The sequence below is a fragment of the Lampetra planeri genome, chromosome 6, assembly GCF_965212315.1.
Source record: "Lampetra planeri chromosome 6, kcLamPlan1.2.h2, whole genome shotgun sequence".
In the NCBI taxonomy this organism is placed as follows: Eukaryota; Metazoa; Chordata; class Hyperoartia; order Petromyzontiformes; family Petromyzontidae; genus Lampetra; species Lampetra planeri.
In genome coordinates, this window is record NC_136112.1 from 3,916,642 (window position 1) to 3,936,726 (window position 20,085).

The 20,085-nt window shown below is 52.7% G+C and overlaps 1 protein-coding gene across 2 annotated transcripts; it reads right to left on the bottom strand.

Annotated features, from left to right (window-relative positions):
• Window positions 1–468: 468 nt before the first annotated feature.
• LOC144719424 (uncharacterized) lies at window positions 469–19,037 on the bottom strand. Of its 2 annotated transcripts, XM_078595322.1 has the most exons (9): window positions 18,909–19,037; window positions 16,677–16,786; window positions 15,759–16,448; window positions 13,302–13,445; window positions 12,553–12,768; window positions 6,841–6,948; window positions 6,223–6,319; window positions 4,967–5,186; window positions 469–4,282 (listed from the first exon to the last, which is right to left on the bottom strand). In XM_078595322.1, exons 3-9 carry the CDS (start codon window positions 16,008–16,010, stop codon window positions 1,486–1,488), a joined length of 3,834 nt encoding a protein of 1,277 aa, XP_078451448.1. In that variant the 5' UTR covers window positions 16,011–16,448; window positions 16,677–16,786; window positions 18,909–19,037; the 3' UTR covers window positions 469–1,485. The 2 variants fall into 2 exon arrangements, with proteins under 2 accessions (XP_078451448.1, XP_078451449.1); XM_078595323.1 differs by having other exon boundaries at window positions 15,759–16,786; window positions 18,909–19,023.
• Between the last annotated feature and the right edge of the window lie 1,048 nt (window positions 19,038–20,085).

A 20,085-nucleotide genomic window follows, 5' to 3' on the forward strand; every position in this document is an offset into this window, starting at 1 on the left:
AAACATCTCACACACGCGCGCTCATGTTTCATGTTTCGGTGCTGCTCGCTCGCGACGGGTCCGTGACTCGGCGGCCACGTGACTGCAACTTTCAGGAGCATTGGATAGAAAAAAAATGAAGGCTTGCGCACTAATAAGTATGCACCCCCATTCTATGTAGGTAATCAACAGTGGCTTTTTAAGACCGGAAGCAGGTGGATGGCTTCACTATTCTGGCAAATCGCCCGATGATGCTGGATGTAATTACCAGCGAAACGTCGTACTACTCACATTGTAAATGTTGTGTATTCACTCTTCAACACACCGGTGGGCTGAAGTAGAGAACTATTTGGCGTTTTGTTTACGTGACAAACCCCTTACTGATTGGCCGTGTCGAGTGGTAGAGGGTTTCAACACATTTATACTTAACGCGATCTAACCCAAAAACCCTTTGTTATGAAGTGCTTTGCTGTCGCCTTGCTTTACACGTTTCGCAATATCCGTGTTGTTGGGTTATTTGGCGGCACCCCTTCTATGCTGCAACGTGGAGCTGTAATCCGGCACTGTGGAGGCAGCGAGGGTTGGTGGATCACGCAAGCGTTGTGTAACTCCCTTGCCATGTGCGTGTATATATAGCCGCGGTGTATACGTACAAGTGAGTATAGTTTCGTTTCTACATCTGCATGGGATAGCGCGTTGCCCCCTTTCCAGGCGTGGGATATCTCCGAGTGCTTCGGTTTCCTCCCACATGTAAACGTTCTTTAAGTGACCGATAATAACACCTTAATATACAGAGGGACCCCAGAGCTTGGAGGTAATTTGGCGGCGGCTCACCGTCTGTCTGCCTTTGCAACTCGTCCGTGGCGCCCTCATCCCTCTTAGTTGTTCTCTCTCTTCGTGAGCGGCCAAATACTGTGCAGCGGAATTATCGGAAGAATAATAATTGTAATCAAGAGTTTACTCTAGTTGTACCAATGATGGGACTCACGTCGCTCAGGAATTATTTGACCGAGGATTTTCCCCCTTCACTTGTTTTCTCACGCTGACCGATAAATTAATCTACGTCGCCACACCACGCTCAATATTTGTTTGCGATTCACAGCCCATTTGATCACATTAGCATTTGACACTCAACACGCGTAGCAGAACACATTGGAGCGTTGTGCATAATACTTTGCAGAACTCTTGCTTATGCAACACCACACCGTATTGTACACCACCACCACCACCACAGAAAAATACTATCATGCCGATCGGTCTGTTATTCACATTATGCACACACGCACAATCCAAGGTGCTCGTGCAGAAATGGATTCCCACCGAAGACACTTACATCCAGTGGCTCATCGAGATGGACCAGGTCACAGGGCCATATAGGGGGCGCTTCAGAAATGGCCACGGAAGCTTGCAGAGATGGCCTTCAGGAAAGGCTGAGGTGGCCCTTTCATCGGGCAATTCACTCTGGCCGCCAAAGCACTTTCAGCGGCCCTGTCAGGTCGCTCATGATCACACCCACGACTCCTCGTCCGCTGCCGCCCCCGAGCAGCGCGCCTTGGAGCTACTGCCGGAGCCCCGAGGCCCGGACGGGCTGGCGTCCGGCGTAGAGGGCAGCCTGCGGCCGGCGATGTGCGCCCTCGGCGGAACGCTGTGCTGTGGCGGCCACACGTCCTCCTCGGAGCCCAGCTCCTCCTCGGCCCTCACGTTGGGCGTGAGCAGGCTGCGCACGCGGGAGCCCCTACGCGCCAGCTGTCTTGCCGACGGCGTCCGAGACATCGTCCTGACGCTCGGGGCCCGACCCAGCTGAGACGCGCCGGCGCCCTGCGGCGGCCGGCTCGCGGGCCGCCCAGAGGAGCGGTTGGAGGGAACGCGGGCAATTTGACCCGGCCTCCTTCCCGTGGCCCGCGTGGACGGGGCGCGGCCCACTTGGGCCACGGCGTATCGGGGCGCGCCGGGCCTCGCTTGCGCCTGGCTGTCGGCCGAGGCTCGCGCCGTCCCACTGGCCACCTTGCGTTGAGATGCCACGCAGGCAGGAAGGCCGGCTGCGCTGCCACCGCCGCCGCCCCCATTTTGCAAGTTGAGGGAGCTCCTCAAATTCTGAGGGGGACTCGTGGCGTGTTGCGGCCGTGGTGTCGGCAAGCTTCGCGAGCCCAGCTTGTTGGGGGACGACGGAGGATCTGGGCTCCCGGAGCTAGGGGTCTCCTTGTCGCCGGCCTCGGCCTGCTTGTAGACGGTGGGGGTGGGGATTTTGGAGGGACGTTGCTCTGGCCTGTGGTCACGACGAGGACGAATCTTCGGGCGGAGCTTCAGCTTATAAATGGACGGGACGCGCTCGGGCTTCCGAAGGCTCTTCCTCGGCCGAGAGAGGCCCTGCCGAGCCTGCTGCTGCTGCGTCCGCCTGGATGCCCTCTCTTCTCCGCACGCAAGTGGTTCCGCTGCTGCTGCTGCTGCTGCCACCATTGAATTTCGCAAACCCAGAGTTTCCCCATTCACCCCATCATTCTGCAATCGATCGTCTGTGACCCGTGGCGTCGCGCTCACCTCGCTGCCGTCAGCCACCTCCGACATCTTGTCTGAATCGCCTCCGTGGCTGCTTTCACTTGAGCGCCATTCACCATTGACGGCACCGTCCGAACCGTTGATGGGAGGCACCTTCGCCAGTTTCGACCTGAGACTGTCTTCAATGACACTGAACCTTTCACCGAGGATCAGCCTTTTCGTCAGCGTGTCGCGGTGCCCGTTCTTCGACGCTCTCTCCACGGCCTCCACCGCGGGCTGCGGGTCGACGGCCCTCACCTCGTCCACGGACTTGGACATTCGCGTGAACGTCCCGTCGCGCCGGAGCGCGCCCAGCGCGGGCGCTTTACTGCCCCAGCCATCCATGTCGACGCGTTTGAGGTGCACGGAGCTCTGCTTCAGCTCGGCCACGACGGCGCCGTAATCCCCCTGGGCTGCCGGCACGCTCACCGAAATCCTCGCCCCTACCGGCTCCGTGCCCGAATCGTCCGACGCGCCGCACGATGGGGGGCCGATCGTGCGGGCGCCGCTCGTGCGGGCGCCACCGGTGTCGAGGCTGGCGCCCAGGTGCCTGAGCGCCGGGTGGCTGCTGCTGCTGCCACCGCCACGCGATGACGGCGGGCCCACGTGGTGGGGGGAGGTGAACTCGTCGCGCACGCTCTCGGGAGGGGTTTTGTTCGCGCGGTCCCGGGGTTGAGCGCCGTTGGGGAGGCCTCCGTGCTTGGGGTGCATCGTCTCCAGCGACAGCAAGGAGGAGTAGGCCGAGTCGCTCTTGGCGATGTCGGAGAAGTCGCGGTGCGGCGACGCGGCGGGTGTGGAGCCCGACAGAGAGGGGGCGACTCCGCTGTCGTTCATCTCATTGTCGAATCCTCCTCCCTCGGCCGTTGCGTCAAGCTTGTTCTTGCGCATGTTGGCCCGAAACTCCTCCTCCAGACGGCGGTAGAGCTCCGCTTCCTCCTCGTGCGGGCGGTCGCCCGGCGGCCTGCACGCGACGCTCACGTCCTCTTCGTCGACGTCATCGTCGTCGTCCTGCTCCATCTCTTTCCCGTGCTCGTCGATGTAAACGAGCTGAGCCGTCGCCTGCGGAGACCAAGCGCCGTCCCTCTGGACAGAGTCGCTTCGCCGGTTGGGATGCGCCCTGTAGCTCACCACGTCGAGCTGAGTGTCCAGCGACCTGGAGCTCTTGACGCTGTTTGTGCCGGAGACCGCCAGAGAGCGTGCCGGGGCCGGTGACCGGGCCCTGTCCATGGAAGGCGCGCAGGGAAGATACTTATTGACGGCGGTCGCGGGCTGGGTCACAAGCTGCCGGATGCCGTCCGCGGCCGCCCCTCTCTGCCTCGGGCTGGCGCGGGCGGGAAGGCTCGTGCTCATCGACTCCTTCAGCTGGGAGCCGAGTTGTGCGCCGCTCGCCCCGGACGCTTCGTCTTCGAGTGGCTCCTCCGATCGCCTCCGACGAGCCGAGGGCGCGGCCTCGGCGAGCGCGACGCGCGTCACCGCGTGCCGCCCGTCTTTGCTGCGCCGCACTCGCAGCAGCACTTGCTCGTTATCGTGCCGAGCGCCCGTCAGCGACTCCGCCGAGGAGTAGGGTCTGCTGTGCAGAGAAGTCGGCTCCACTTCGCTGCGGGGTCTCGTTGGTCTGAATTTTGCGGTCTGCTGCTGCTGCTCTTGCTGCTGCTCGAGCAGCGACGGGGTTCTCGGGCGTGAGGCCTGCACGCCGACGAACGGGTCGTGGGTCGAAAGGGGCCTCCGCCTCTCCTTGCTCTTACCGCTGATGTCGTCGTCCCTCATTCTGATGACGAGAGCAAAGAGACGAGTGAGACGGGAATAATTGCGCACGCGCACAGCATTCGCTCGCTCTCGAAGAGCGAAAACGGCTCGAAGGAGCGGGGAGGAACCACGGGCGAGCGGTAAAGGCAACCACGTGGTGGGCTGACGCAAAATCCAGCCTCCGAGCTATGCGGTCTTCGATAAATGAAGGTGTTATTGGTCAATTAATGGAGCCACCAAGTAATGTCCTCTTGCATACAGCAACGGGCAACCCAGTAGCATTGTTTACAAAGGCCACACCCTCCTGATGAGAAGTTTAAACGCTTATAGAAAACGTTGGTCTGGAAGGAGACGTGTTGGACTCATGGACATACATTATTTTGGTGAATAGAACTGATCCAAGTTCGTTTACTCATAATACTCCGCACCTCCAATTAGCAAGGTTGGCTACGTACGGCGTGAAAGAAGTTATACATATGTACGTACATACACCCTCCAAGACGGTATGCGGGGATGGAGCGGTGGCGCAGTTGCTAGTTAGTAACAACCACGCTCGGAAACCTGGTGACCCGGACATGGCCACGCATCAGCGGCGAGCGAGTGATGTCGTCGTCACCATATAGGACTTTGCGAAAGTCCGCAAAAGTCTAACTCCTGCTCCCATGTTCCACGGAGCTGTCTCCCCCCCCCATCCCCTTCACCGTACCTCACGGGGGTCCCGGGGCGAGGAATCGTCCCCTCCCTTCCCTGCCCACAGTGCTCAGCGGTCCCGGGGAGAGGCGAGTAGGGCCGGAGGTCGTGGGTCGTCGCAGAGAGGCGAAGCTGCGAGCCCGACCTGGGCCCCAGGCCGGTCTGCTCCGGGCACACCGACGTGGCCGTTTTGGAGAGCTGCGATGAGCCCCCTGCCTTGACCGGCGTCCTGTGAGCTGAGGGCGGGGAATTCGCACGGGATAGAGAGGGAGAGAGAGGCGTGGTGCGCGCACACGCGGTGAAATCGGTGCGCTTGCCGCAGTCATTCTTCACGCCGTTTCATGTGTCCGGGTAAAGTTGCCACCTCTGAGGTACAAATAAACAAGGGCATGTCACGGGAAGAATAAGAATATCTCCTGATACCGCCGGAAGAGTGGGGAGAACTGCACGGAAATGTTTCGCCTTGAGTGGCGGATCATTATTATGCAATTGACAAAAAACTGGGGCCGTTAAGGTTCGTGGAAGACTTACATATTTATTGGCATAGCTTTTTCAAGAAGAGGACGATTTTTATGGTCAAGTTAAATAAACTCCTTGAAAAAAGTAAAAAAAAACAACGGTTTTATTAACAACTTCGTTTAACTGATGGTCGAGAAGTACTTCAATGGTGCCCGAGTCGATTCCACAGTTTAGGGGCCGCGGCGTTTTTGACCTACACAAAATATATATATAATTAAGAAGCCGTCCATAATTTTTTTATTGATTGAAAGGAGGCAATTAATTGATTATTTGATGCCGATTTTGATACAAACATGTATTGTCTCCGGATCTGAGTACGTGTGCAAAATGTGGAATTGATTGGACAACAGGAAGTAGACTAAATTTTGATTACAAAATTTGACCACGACAAACACAAGTGAAGTTAAATAAAACCGTTGAAAAAGAACGATGTTAGAATAATTTGTACGGGGGAGGTGGGGGGATAGGATCTTCAGCGGATGCCTGACAGAAGAACGTGAATCGCATTGTTACTCCGTTTTGAGTTCAACAATCCTTTCATGTATATACGTATGTATGTTGAACTTCTTACGCACCGTACGTAGCCAAACGTGCTAATCGGAGGTGCGGGATGAATGTTTGTTGAATGCGGTTGTGTGTCTACCCCTGAGTTTTTGCATGCCCCCCCCCCCATCCTTTAATCGAGGTCAAGCTACAGCGTTGACAGCGTTGGGGTGCGAGGGGAGGGTTGGGGTGGGGGTTGGGGGCTCTCACTAGGGGCCAGGCAGCGGCAGGGGTCGTGCTTGTCCAGGTAGTGCTCCAGGGTGTCCCAGCCGCCACCCACGCGCACCATCACGTGCTTCCGCAGGATCTGCCCGCGTGCCACCGACACAGAGAGAGCCGTAAGGACGGTTCCATAATCGTCGTCGTGATTATTACGATCATGAGCCGTGACGAATCCACTACTTGATGAAGGCCTCCTCAATGCCATGTAGGTTGCTGGCCGCCTTTGTCTCCCCAGTGGCGATTTTACACATTGCACCAGGAACTCATTTCAGGCTGAGTCAACCTAGAGGAGGCCCAGGACCGGTTCAGATAATCGTCACTGGTGTTTGCGATGAGCGGGATTCTCAATGCCATGTAGGTTGCTGACCGCCTTTGTCTCCCCAGTGGCGATGTTTACACATTGCACCAGGTACTCATTTCAGGCTGAGTCGACCTAGGGGAGGACCAGGACCGGTTCAGATAATCGTCACTGGTGTTTGCCATGAGCGGGATTCGGACCCGGGTCGCCAGGTTCGTAGCGCAGCGCGCTAACCAGCGCGCTAACCGCTACACTACCGCTACACTACCCCCCCCCCCCCCCACACACACACACAGAGAGGGTCTCACCCTGACGTAGATGAGGGAGCTGGAGTCCCCGACCCGGTACTTGCCCTCTGACACCCGCACCATGGGGAACTGCACCGGGCACGTGCATCGGCTGAGCAGGAACCGCACCTAGACGGGCACGGAGACACGTGTGGCTCTGAGCGACAAAGCAGACCATGTGTCCGGACTACGTGTTTGACCATCATCATCACCACCACCACCGCCACCGCCACCGCCGTCGTCATCATCACCGTCGCGTGATATTTATACCGCAAGTCCCATGCAGTGCATGTCAAGGCAATAGAACTGAGTGCCGTTTGAGATATTTACTCGGGAAGGAAGTGGTTTCAGACTCAACGCTTGGCGTCATGGCATCAAAACCTGCCCCTTCTCGTGAGTGCAGTGAAGTAGAACTGAATTATTTCTGTGGGGGGAGCGGCGGCGCAGTGGTTAGCGCACGGCACCCTGAACCCCGATGACCCGAGTACGACCCCCCCCCCGTGCCCCCCTTCATCAACCCACGCTGCCCCCCCCCCCCCCAGCATGGGAATTACGGTCAGTTATCGACAACAACCATCATCAGAATAAGGGGCCATCCATTGAGTAGGTACGCAAAAATCCGTCAAAACTTGAGCCCTCCCCCCTCCCTGTACGCACGCGGACTTTTTACCCCCCCCCCCAACCTGCGTACGTACGCCTGACGCACCCCCCCCCCCCCGAATCCTATAGAACGGCCGATGTTGAATCTACGCAGAAACGATCAAGGATTATTAATATTATTAACGTGTTTAAGCAAACAGAGAGGACACCGCCGGACTATCTAACTCATTTGAGGGCCAATGTAGACAAATTATCGAGGCTTCACCACCCCCCCCCCGTTTCTTATGCGTACGTACATTGTCAGTAGACCCCCCCATACGCAAGCGTACGCGTTTGAGTTAACCCCCCCTCCCCCCTCCATGCGTAAGTACTCAATGGATGGCCCCCTAATGTTCAGATTTACAAATGGGCCAACAACATTGACGACGACGACGATCACCGCCGCCGCTAAACGCTTTCAAGCTATCAATTCCGGCTCACCGAATCTGCACTTGCTTTATTACTATAGTACTATACCGCCTTCAACTTTTACGAACGACCGGGTGTTCAAGGTTAGCGATTTGTCGTATTATCCGGCTGTATAGCAAATGAAAAAATCCAATTACTTTACGATGCAAGTTACAACATTTGTGTGTTTTTTTTATTTTATTTAGGGCCCCTTTACAACATACGCTGCAGGATCCGCACTAGCTTCATCCGCCACTGTGTGTGTGTGTCGGGGGGGAGGGGGGGTCCCCTGTGATGACGTCACGGTGGCGAGTCTCGGTTGTTGCGCTGCTGCCGTGTTGACTCTGTGGTGCGGCGGGGGTGGACGGGGGTGGTGGTGGTGGTGCTGTGTGCACAGGCCGAGTGGCGGCGTCTCTCGTTGCCAGGTTTTTGGCACGCGTGGTGTAGCGAGCGCCCAGCGTCGCCGCCGCAACGCCCGAGCTGAACCTTCAATAATCATCGTGATGATACGAGATTTTTTTTTTCTTAAAAGGTTAAGGTTGTTTTGCCAGGCGCGTATCACGTTCATCGTATTTTAAGATGGGTTTGGAAAGTAAAAAAAAGAAACGCACCCCAAACTTGTGGCCCGGTTTTCATGAAGTTATAGAAATATTTTCACACACACTGCACGTATTATCATAGGCTACGTACGTGCGTCGAACTTCTTTCGCACCATACGTAGCAGATTATAAGACGCACCAATACATTTTTCTTTGTAATGCAGGGCAATAAAAAAGGCGTGTTTCATAATTCGGAAAATGCGGTTATACCGTGCATTGATTGGAATCTCGCGATGCAAGTATCGAAGTTTGCGCGTGAGAATTCATCATTTCCGATGTGTGCAAATGGTATGTACATTTATGCAAATTGCATGCGAATAATAGATTTCAGGCCAACGACGAGGGATCAAGAGAATGGAAAAATAATACAAAGTAACTGTAAAAAGGAGGTTAAAAAAATATACATATAAAAAAAAAATCGAATCGCCACCAATAATCATCACAAATCATTGGATCGGTTGGGGGGGGGGGAGGTGGATCGTTTCACGTCTGATTATTAGTTTTTGAATAAGTTCCGGCTGGCGCTCACGAGTGTCGCGTTGGCACGAGGCATTTCCATTCGTCGTTCTCTCAAGGCAGCAACGCAACAGCAGCCACGCGTTAGCGGCCTCGCGAAGATGGATTTTTGGAGAGCTGCTTCTGCATTTCCTTCACTTTACCCACCGCTGGAGTCACCACATTGTTTTGTTTTATAAGCCCCATCCTATAAACGTGTTGGCCCCGGCGTCCATCAAACGCATTCTTTATGTTTCAGCTTGCAGAGCTGGAGTTTGTTGTGCAGCCATTGGTTACCAAGCAAGGGGCTATGAATTCACAATCACGCCGAAGCAATCCGCGTTATTTATCGGTGGCTGCAACTCGGATTTGAAACCCAGAACCTCACGCGCGCTGGTGACACACCACCACTTGGCATTAACCCCCTGGGTAAATTCTAGATTTGAAGCTTTCGTGACTGCAAGGATTCATATTCTTGGTTTTTTTTGGTAAAGTCACGTAGGTAAAAAATTTCAATAAAAATTAATAAAGTAAAAAAAAATAAAAATACAAATCACGACGTTTCGGAGGCTTGTGTTGCCTCCGAAACGTCGTTATTTTTTATTTTATTGTATTTTTATTTTACTTCTATAAATTTTAATTTTTTACCTACGTAACTTTACCGAAAAAACCCAAGAATATGAACCCCTGGGTAAACTCAGGCCACATCATCAACGGAGATTTTCGAATATATATTTTTCTAGCAGCGAGATGCGATCGTGTCTTCAAGACACTTTACAAAATGGAAAACAACGCAGATTATAGCTGCGAGAGTAAGGGGAGGGGAGAGACCTGAGAGAGAGAGAGAGGAGAGGGCGGAGAGAGAGAGAGGAGAGCATCAGGGAGGCACAGCCCGAGAAGAATCAACCGGACCCCTGAATCAACAACGAACTCTGGCGATAGCTGGGGCAGCCAGGGCAGCATCAATTTGCCCCCAAATCATTTTCGGGGTGGGGGGGGGGCGGAGGTGGCAAGTTTATAGTGAAGTTTTTAGACCTGAACACTGGCATATACCCAAACATCAACACGCGCGTACAAGCAGCTCTGACATAATGCAGTAGCGTTCAGTTCAAGGTTTGTGACGGCGCGCCTCAGAGAATGCGCGGAATCGATGTTGATTTTAAATTCGGAGCACCCGATCAATCCAACTGAGCCGAGGATGCCAAATGAAGTGGCGTGCACGGTTTTTACTCGGTGGGCGCGCGCATTAAAGTGCCGTCTGCCCCCTTTTGAGAGTCCCACAAAGCATAATAAAGGCAAGGTGCCACCCTGTAACTCGGATTTATAGGAGACGCTGAGCCAACAGCCGTGTCTGCAAGCGGTGTGTAACGAACAACGCAAAGTGCATTTGACAACATTTTTTTTTTATTTTCGCGCGCGTTCATTGCTGTCAGGGACGGTGGCAGCGCCGGCTTTTAAACATTTGCAGGATCCATCTTCTTGGTTCTTTCGGTAAAGTCACGTAGAAAGAAAATAATAAAATAATAAAAATAAAACATAATAAAATAATTCTCACGACGTTTCGGCCACAACGCAAGCAGCCGTCTTCAGGTGGAGAACAGGTCTGTCCTTCTACGTGACTTTACCGAAAGAACCAAGAAGATGAATCCCTGCAGTCACGAAAGCTTTAAATCGAAATCTGCAGGATCGTTCCGTGAACTCCGTGAGGAGCGCTGCGTGCGCTCGCTGTCGAGGATGTCCATCGGCTTGGACCGTGGGGATAAACCGCAGTGCGACCTTTGGGCACTTTTTTTTTGTGTCACGCAAACTCTTGCAAAGCGGACGCCACCGGGACTGTCGAGCAACACAAGAGAGAGAGAGTCGCGTGCAAAAAAATTTGCGACGGCCCATCGACAGCTCTAAACCCTCAAAATCCTTTCCATCCTTTTGTCCCCGTTCGTGGTGATTAGCACACCACACATGGCCACAATCGTTGGGCCCCCAAAACCAATCGCGATTGGCACAAGCAAATACGTTCTTTGCCGAGAGGCTTGCCGACTGGGCTGTCTCGTCTCCGCTTCCAATCCCGTCGACACACCGCGACCCCCTTCGGTGTTTTGGGGACGCGTTGTATACGCGTGATGCGTCACCGCGGCCATAAAAGACTATTCATTAGCGGCAAACGGCCACCAATCACGAGGATGTCGCTATCTGTGTTGCGCCAGACTCCCACCGAACAACCGATTCCTCAAACAACGTCGGCCGCCTCCACGCCTACGGAAATGGAATCATGGACCTCGGTGGGCCCGGGTCAATCCGTTACATGACAGCGCACCTCACAAGTGTTTATTTAGATATATTGCATTGCATTTAATGCAACAGTGTAATTTATTCATTAGGAAAAGCCTCGCCGAGTCTCAAGAGACTTTTGCAACGAGTGGTAATATTTGGCCAGTTTCCTTTTTAAGGAGATGTTTTTGTTGTTGTGTCTGTACGGAGTGTAAAACCGAAGCATCTCAAGAAAAGCCACGCGTAACGAGAGCATGCCACTCAAGAGGTCCGTACGGACAGGTTAAAGAGCCCACTTCCTGCACATCCATCCGCTGGCCGCCATGCAGCCCAAGCAGGTTTGGGAGTTTTGTATCGGCTGTTGTGCACTGACGATGGGCCTGATGGTGACATTTTACTTGACATACCGACAAAACCCCACAGGCTCATAAGGCCCTCATATTTTGTGCTCCATCTTGAAGTAACAGCTGAGCGACGGTAGCGCGGCCATCGACATTTTTTTTTGTCTGTGAATTACGATGACTTAATTCATGGCTTTGCCACAGCTAAAGCCAGTAAAAACAATGTTGTTTTAAGACAGGAGTGTAGCGAGTAATTTACGTTTGATGAATCTACCTCGAGTCGAATACATTTGTTAATCATGGCTAAATAATGACATGTGTTTGATGACTCTCTGCAATATATAATACACACTTAAGCCTTTGCCTCCTATTTAGCCTTAGACTCTTCGTAACTCTTAATTTGGCCATGCCTGGTACCTCATACCCAATCTGGTTCGTGACCACCGCACCTCACCCTTTGGCCCGGCGCAGTTGTACCGCCTGCACACTCGACAGCAACCGCGCGAGGAGTGGCTACGCACGTATGTTGAACTTCTTTTGTACCGTACGTAGCCAACATCGGCTGAGTTTGTGGGGAAGGAGGGTGGGCGGCGGGGGCGGGGGAGCAACGCCCCTGCCAAACTGGACACATTTTTAAATGAATTACACGCACCCACAATCCCTAACGCGAGGAACAAAGTGAACCCCTTGCCCCCCACCCCCCCCCCCCCCCAAAATAGAAGTCACACACCGCCTATGGTAACCAGCCGTGGTAATCGGAGGTGCGGGGGAAGGACAACAAATGAAACAGAAAGAGCAGAGGGATGGGTGGGTGAACGGTGGGGGGACGGGGGGGGTGTCGGGCTGAGGAGGAGTGGCCGGTGGGTGGGGGCGGCGGTGGAGGTGTTGGTGGTGAAACGGTGGTGGTGGGGGGGGGGCAGCGAGGCGGGTGGATGGATGGATGGGGGTGGCGGTGGTGTTGGTGTCGGCAGGGTCAAACTGACCATGCCGTCCAGGCTCTTGAGGTCGCACGTCTTGCGCTGGGGCTGAGCGGCGGGGGTTGGCGGCGGCTGGGCCTCGGGCTGCCTCTCGAGGCGGATCTCCTCGTCGATCTCGCGCTCGAACTGCACCAGCACGGGCGCGAGCATGCCAAAGCGCGCGCCGCGCCGCGCCACCTCGAGCAGGCACAGCACGAAGTGCTTCTCGTTGCGCCGCAGGACCTGGGCCCGCCGCCGTGGGGAAGGGGGGGGGGGGGTGTAGAGAGTGAGGGCCTCGTTCGCGCGGTCGGGACGACCACCCCGAATGATGGGTTTTTTTTTGACAGCGCGTCACGATACGATCCCGGTGGACATGCGAAAACGTCGGTGGCGACGTTGGCACGTGGTTGGAACCGTTGGGCCAGAGATGGCCCAGCGTTGGACCGAAGTTGGCCCAAAATAAGCCAAAGGTTCCCTGCTTACTAGGATGTAACTTGCTGTTAGCCAAACAATTCCATGCTGAAAAAAGTACCCCGCAAAAATAACTCAATTGGGATTACACGTGGCAACGTCTACCCGTATACTGCGATCACCTGGCAGGGCTTTCGTAAACAAAAACAAATAGTTTTCGTTTAATACATTGAAACTGACGGTTTGGCAAAAACACAAAACAACGAAACTTCTGCGCAGGGCGCTCTCTCCCCCTCCCCTCTGCCCCTTTATCGAACATCTCTGAGATTGGGACGCGACCGTGGCCTCGTTGTCACCAAACGCACCAGGTCGTTGCTCTCGAACATGACGGACTCGTTGACGCCCAGCCGGTGTCGACACCAGCCGATGAAGTTGGAGACGTTGTCCCTGGCCTGGAAGGAGCGGGTCTTCACGTCCCGCGACGCGAACGCCAGGTCTCCCTGGGGAAGCTGCGGTGGTGGCGGGCGGGCGGGCGGCATAGGTAAAGGTGCAGACATGGAGGTGTATGCGTGTGTGCGCGTGTGTGTGTGTGTTGAACTTCGTTTTGCACCGCATGTAGCCAACCGTGCCGGGGGTGGGGGGCGGGCGGGGACAACTAACACACACACACACAAAAAGTGACTTGCTCGTTCCACTGCTGACGGAAAAGAACACAAACCACCCCCCCAGAGGGAGCTGTGCGGAGAGAGTTCCTCTGTAAAGCGTCGAATAAGAAAGAAACGCGCGTCTTGAGCTGAGCAAGGTTGTATCGGGACTTGCGAGAAGAGACTAGGGGAGGGAGTTCCATTCACAAAATACCGAGCAGCGTGACAACACAAACTGAGCACGTTCGTCGACAGCACAGCCGCGGCAAGGCGGGGACGTGCGGGATATAATAGGCGACGTTTCGGGCAATGGCCGTCACAAAAAGTCAGATCCCCCCTCAAATATGACGTCACAAAACTCTGCCCCCCCCCCCAAAAAGAAAACATACTTGAAATCGCTTTAAACTATTGTCATTGTAGTGCGTATTTAATGTGGCGCTGCACTCTGATGTTGTAGGAGAAAACATTTTTTCAAAAAGTATATTTAATTAAGTAGAACGTGTCGTCTATATTTATTCAAAGTTGCGCATTTTGATGTGACGTCACATTTCTCAACCCCCCCCCCCTCGTCACACATCGTCACAAATGTCTGACCCCCCCCCACCCTAGGTGCGTGACGTCATTTATGGACGGCCCCTTTCCCACGGGCGATTTCGAGCTCAGCGTTTGGCGGGTGCGTCTTCTCGATCGGGTCGGTGTTTTTGGCGTACGATCCGGATTTGTGCAACTTTCATTGACGTCTTGGAAGAGTTTCCGGAGCGTCTTGTAATAATAATAATGATGATGATAATCCGGAGGCGGACCGCTGAATGCCCAACCATTCCGCAGCGGCGTCGTCGTGCCAACACCGCAGGGCGACGCGGACATTCGACAGGGCTGCCATACGTGAATGTTTCCACAATGATAATTGTTTTTTTACCCTTTTATCTGGCAACAAAACTGACACCTTTTTTACAAGGAGTCATGTTTGCATAAACCACAATACCTGCAGTCATAATGCAAACATAACTCCTTGTAAAAAAGGTGTCAGTTTTGTTGCCAGATTAAAGGGGAAAAAAACAATTATCATATATTTTACTGGCAAATGAGGTTCCAATGGTGTAAATGCTTACCACCGAGCTCTCATACTCTGACGGTGCATTGTCTTTGAGTTGTGCGCCTTTTGGCGTCATCTGGTCCAACACCATGTGAGACTAGGCTCTAAGGAAAACTGTCTCGGGTGTGGACCAATCAACTTCAAGGACAGTGCATACATTATCAGAGTTATGTTTTTTGTTTGCATTATGACTGCAGGTATTGTGGTTTATGCAAACATGACTCCTTGTAAAAAAGTGTCAGTTTTGTTGCCAGATAAAAGGGTAAAAAACCAACTATCATATTTTTTACTGGCAAATGAGGTTCCAATGGGGTTTCCACAATGTTATGCTGCTTTGCTGAAGATCGATTGATAGGCTTGAGCAGAGGCGCAACTATTGGTGGGGGGGGGGCTATGGGGCAGCTTTCTGCGACGCATAGGGACCCCGTCGACCACAAGGGGGTGCCTCGAATCGTCGAGAGATAAACAAAAGTAAAACATGTTAAGAACATTTATATTCATTCATATTTTATTTTCCTGCCGTCTACCATGGACCCAGCTGTTAACGCATCTGGATATCATATTAATTGAGTATAAAGTTGCGCGATCCACCTCCTTTGAGGAAATCTTAGACCGACGGGGCCTGCCGTGAAAGCAAAGACGCATGATTGCTTAATTGTTGGGCATTGTCCCTTTAAATAAATACTTTTCATTATTATTATTAATACTGTCACCGTGAGACCGTCTGGAACCCAATACACGGTGCAAGCTAAAAAATATTTACCACCTTTGCCAGTACCAACATATAATAGGGGTTTTCCCCCTTTTTTCTGGCAACAAAACTGAAACCTTTTTACAAGGATTCATGTCTGCATTAACCACAATACTTGCAGTTTTTTGTTTGCCTGTTCAACATTCCAATTTAGCGGATATGGAACAGTGTCTCCGACGCACACCCACGTCACGGGATCTTTAACGTGAGCCGTGAAGCAAGACCGTGCGTTTCATTTTGGGGGCAGAGGAGCGTTGTGTGTGGGGGGGGGGGGGTAAATACACACGCAGTATTAACCAGGGCGGCCGCCTGGCCTCAAACCGCCGTTTACCTGCATGGTCGCGGCGGCTTGCGGCTGAGCCTCGGCGAACTCGGCGGCTTGCCGGTTCACGGTGTTGGCGTGGTGGCAGAGCACCGTGCCGGTCTCGAGCTCTTCCAGGAAGTTATCCACCGTGATGTCGATGCTGTGCAGGGCGCTCAGCCACTCGGCCAGGTCCTCCTTCATGGCGTACAAGTACTCCTCGCTCGAGCGGAACGGACGGATGCTTTTGGTCGCCGCTGACGAGATGTCCACCTCGGCCATCGTGTTCACCTTGGGTGACTTCGTGGGGTCCTTTTTTGAATTGTTGTTGTTGTTGTTGTTGTTTTTTTTGTTAAAATCTACGCACGATTTTAAGCCGCGTGTTTCCCCAATTCGACCGGTGAATATTTTTCAATGTCGTATACTGTCGTTGTTGTTGTTGTTGTCGTCGATTAAGGTGTGCGTGCTGCGTTGTGTGCCTTCTTTAATAGGTGCTCGCTAACAACACTTGACTCAACAGCCGAAATGTAGGCGATATGGGGTATATTTGTTGTGCGATGGTAAGAGACAACCCGTGTCTGTACGTATCTATACTTTTGAGTTGACTGTTCAATGATGACCGTCTGTTGTTTTTGCAAATAAACCAATCACCACAACGCGTTGCTTATTTCATGTCCGAGCAGAAACAGTGGCGTGCCGGATTTCTGTTAACATCATATTCTGTAACACGTACAAAAATACAAAGCATTTCAACACTAACTCGCGGTTAGAAACGCCACGAACAATGACATTAATGATTCATCGCTGCACGTGTGCATGCATGCATGTCTAATTCATTCATTGCGTACGGCCCCACAAGTGTCAGTGACACCTGTGGAGTAAAAAAAAAACCCCATCAACAACAGGCACCCATAAACACCGATAGGGCGTCGAAAAGCAACTTAGTACCAAGACTGCAGGTGGCGTTGAGAGTTCGCGATCGTTCGTCAGCTGCCCCTGCCGCTGCCCTTTCAGTTCATCGCTCCGTGCACGTCGTCTGTTCGGCGATCGCAGGAGACCTGCAAGAACGCCAAAGACATTTCCCACGTCGAGCATCTCGGCTGACACGAAGCTGGACTTCGCGCCATCTCCGTAGCCGTGTCGCGGGATGGGATGGCACGGAGCGAGCCACGCTGAAATAAAGCCGCGACGGAGGGCAGCAGATGCGACGACGCGAGCCTCTCGCGTGGTGGCGGTGGCGGGGAGCGCTCGCGCTACGCAAAACCCGGCGACCCGAGTTCGATTCTCACTCACATTCCAACTCCCCAAGCGCTACAACCCCCCCCCCCCTGCCTCTATGCGTGGCGTTCGGAGACCTGGCGAAATCGGTGGCGTTCAGGGCGATGTCCGTTCGGAGGCAATGATCGAGATGCAAAGTCGGCAACGTCGATGAATGATCCTCTTGTCTGGCTGTCGCAGTCACGGGGTAAGCGCGCAGCCCCTAGGCTGTGATCTGTTGGCTGCAGGGCTCTTGAATCGGACAACCGAGCCTTGCATCGGCCGTGGTGGTTCATAGCCAAATAAGCGGTAGTATACATTGCTATTGTCCTCTCGCCGTCATCGCCGTCATCGTCATCATCATCGTCCCACCAGCAAATAACTCTCTTTGATTTTATTTTACTTTTATTAATTTTTTTTTTACCTACGTGACTTTACCGAAAAAAACCTAAGAATATGAATAATAACTCACAATGCACCGGATCTCGTCGGATCCAGGGAGCTCACTAAGCAGGGCCACACGAAGCAAAACACTCATCGCCAATGACATTCGGCAAAGCATCCCAACGTGTCGGGAATCTCTTGGAATCGAATCGTGAGACACACGGAGGTGCCTTTGGGGCAGATAAAAATTGGCACCGTGACTATACATCGTCAGCAGCTTGACTGCCAATCACCATTATTATAATCAACGGCCTGCTATCCCGTAGTTTTATATGTGCAGTGTAATACCAAGTGCTTATGCATCATCAACGTGTGCCTCTCTTCATGCGTAACAAAACAGAAATATGCATGTACAACGATCAAGGCTGCTGTCGTTTTTGCTACCAACAGCGGAAGCAGTGAACGAGAGGGAGTGTGTGTGTCACAATCACATGCTTTAAGCAGCGTCGGCCATGCACCGGCGATAAAGATTTGAGAGAAAAAAAATCCATCAAACTTGGAAGATATTTAAGGCTTGGAGTCGGGCATCACGTATACGCACCTCACAATTAACAACGACTCACAATTACGGGCCTGTTGTGACGGTGTCACACAGAGCACGGCGTTTAAATATATTCCTCGCATTCGTAATGCCTGATAAATATAGAGTAGACTGACGTTTCGGGCAACGGCCCCCTATCCAGAGGACAGAAATGAGAAGAGCCGAAATGCTGAAAAGACAAAGATCCCCCCGTGTAGCCTTCAACAGACCGTCGGGGCAAGGTGCTGTTAGCGAGCACCTATTAAGATTGGCACGGTGGTCTGGCCAACGCCACGTCCGGCCGCCTTTGTGGTGTTGATGTTTGCACACCGCACCAGGTACTGATTTAAGGCTGAGTCGACCTGGGGGGGGGGGGCAGGACCGGTTCGTATATTCGCCACTGTTTATAGTCGTGAGCGGGAATCGAACTCGGCTGGCCTGGCGTTGGTAGCGCAGCGCGGACCACTGCGTTAAAAAAAAACATAATCACGCGCAGCGAATTCACTCGCCAGCTCGCCCACCGCGAGCTGAGCTTATTCACCGGATTATAAGACGCACCGGAAAGTAAGACGCACCCCAAAAGGTTGTGCCCGGCGTTAAATACGAAATAATATTGAAGGCGAAACTAATCTGGTCTCACACACACAGGCGCACGGATAACCGGATTATAAGACGCACCCCACCCCCCACCCACCCCCAATTTAATGTTTTAAAACAGAGGAAAAAACAAGCGCGTCTTATAAACGAGGGAATACGGTAACGAGAGCTGACCACAGGCGGAGTCGCTTGTGCCCCAGAGGCACGCTCACGTTACATGGTTTGAATAATTGATCGCGCTCGAAGAGAAGTGAAGACGAGAGAGAGAGAGGAGGGGAATAGGCGAGAGAATAGAGAGCGAGATGGGGCAGAAGGGGAGAAATGGGAAGGTTTGATCGTATCTCTCTCCGCGTCTCACTCACCTCAGCTCGCAATGAGCGGGGGACGAGCGCTCCATTTCCACCAGGCGAGGAGGCCACCGTGTTCGACGCGTTTCTATCACGGGGCGTCGTATCGTCTCCATCGCAACGGGCCAGCCCCGAGGTGGGGTCATAACAAACAAAAGCGGCGGAGTGTACGGCCCTCTCTTCTGCAACGCACCCTCCCAGCCACCAGACTGAACGCATGCACCCACCCCTCTCCTCACGAAAGTCACTCACTTCTCCCACCTCCCCACACACACACACTGCAAGCCCCGCCGCTAAAGGCAAGCCGCAATGTGATTAATCTTCTTGGTTCTTTCGGTAAAGTCACGTAGACGCTGTCTTTCTGACAGACCTGTTCTTCACCTGAGGATGGCTGCTTGCGTTGTGGCCGAAACGTCGTGAGAATTATTTTATTGTATTTCATTTTTTATTACTTCATTATTTCCATTCTACGTGACTTTACCGAAAGAACCAAGAAGATGAATCCCTGCAGTCACGAAAGCTTTAAATCGAGATTTAATTGATGAGTTTCATGTTAATCCGAGCAATGCATGTTTTTTTCAATTTCGTATTTATGTATGCATGTTTGAACTTGTTCTTTCGTGGCCAGGCCTGCGAATCGGAGGTGCGGGGGAAGGACAACAAACTATACACAACAAGCAGTTTTAAAGAAATTAGTTTAAAATCGAGAGTATTTAAAAGTGCGTAGCTCCAATGGCTTCCTAATATAGGAAGGAAGAGTGTTCCAGACGGCCGAAGAAGCGCATCTGAAAGTGCGCGATGTAGTGACCGTCTTTGGTCGATGGTTCGCCAAAATTTGCTGCGAGAATAACTGGAGTTTGCATGATGGTTAATGCTAATTAAACCGTACACAATTATACAAATTTTTACTCAATCTTCAAAATGCCCGTTTTGCTGAAAAGCCAAAAATCATTAGGCACATTCGCCCACGTGGCAACTTGATTTGTATGGCTTTTGCAGGGTGATCAAAAAATTATATTCTTAACAAAATATTCAGAATATTATTGTACATTTGTCATTAGCGGCAAATCACACGGAGAATCGAGCCTGTTTAGTACCGATACGCGATATTGAGAACACCAGGGGTTGCTAGCTTGGGCTGCGAGTACAGCAACGGGTTCTTGAATAAATCCGTTCAGATCGTTGCGCTTTG

Excerpts from the sequence above, each read along its gene's own strand:
- LOC144719424 (XM_078595322.1), bottom strand. The coding sequence starts at position 16,010 with ATGGCCGAGGTGGACATCTCGTCAGCGGCGACCAAAAGCATCCGTCCG. Across the intron at positions 13,446-15,758 it reads AAGCCGCCGCGACCATGCAG|CTTCCCCAGGGAGACCTGGC; the intron begins GTAAACGGCGGT and ends CCACCACCGCAG. Across the intron at positions 4,283-4,966 it reads CGCCCCGGGACCCCCGTGAG|AATGAGGGACGACGACATCA; the intron begins GTACGGTGAAGG and ends TCTCGTCATCAG.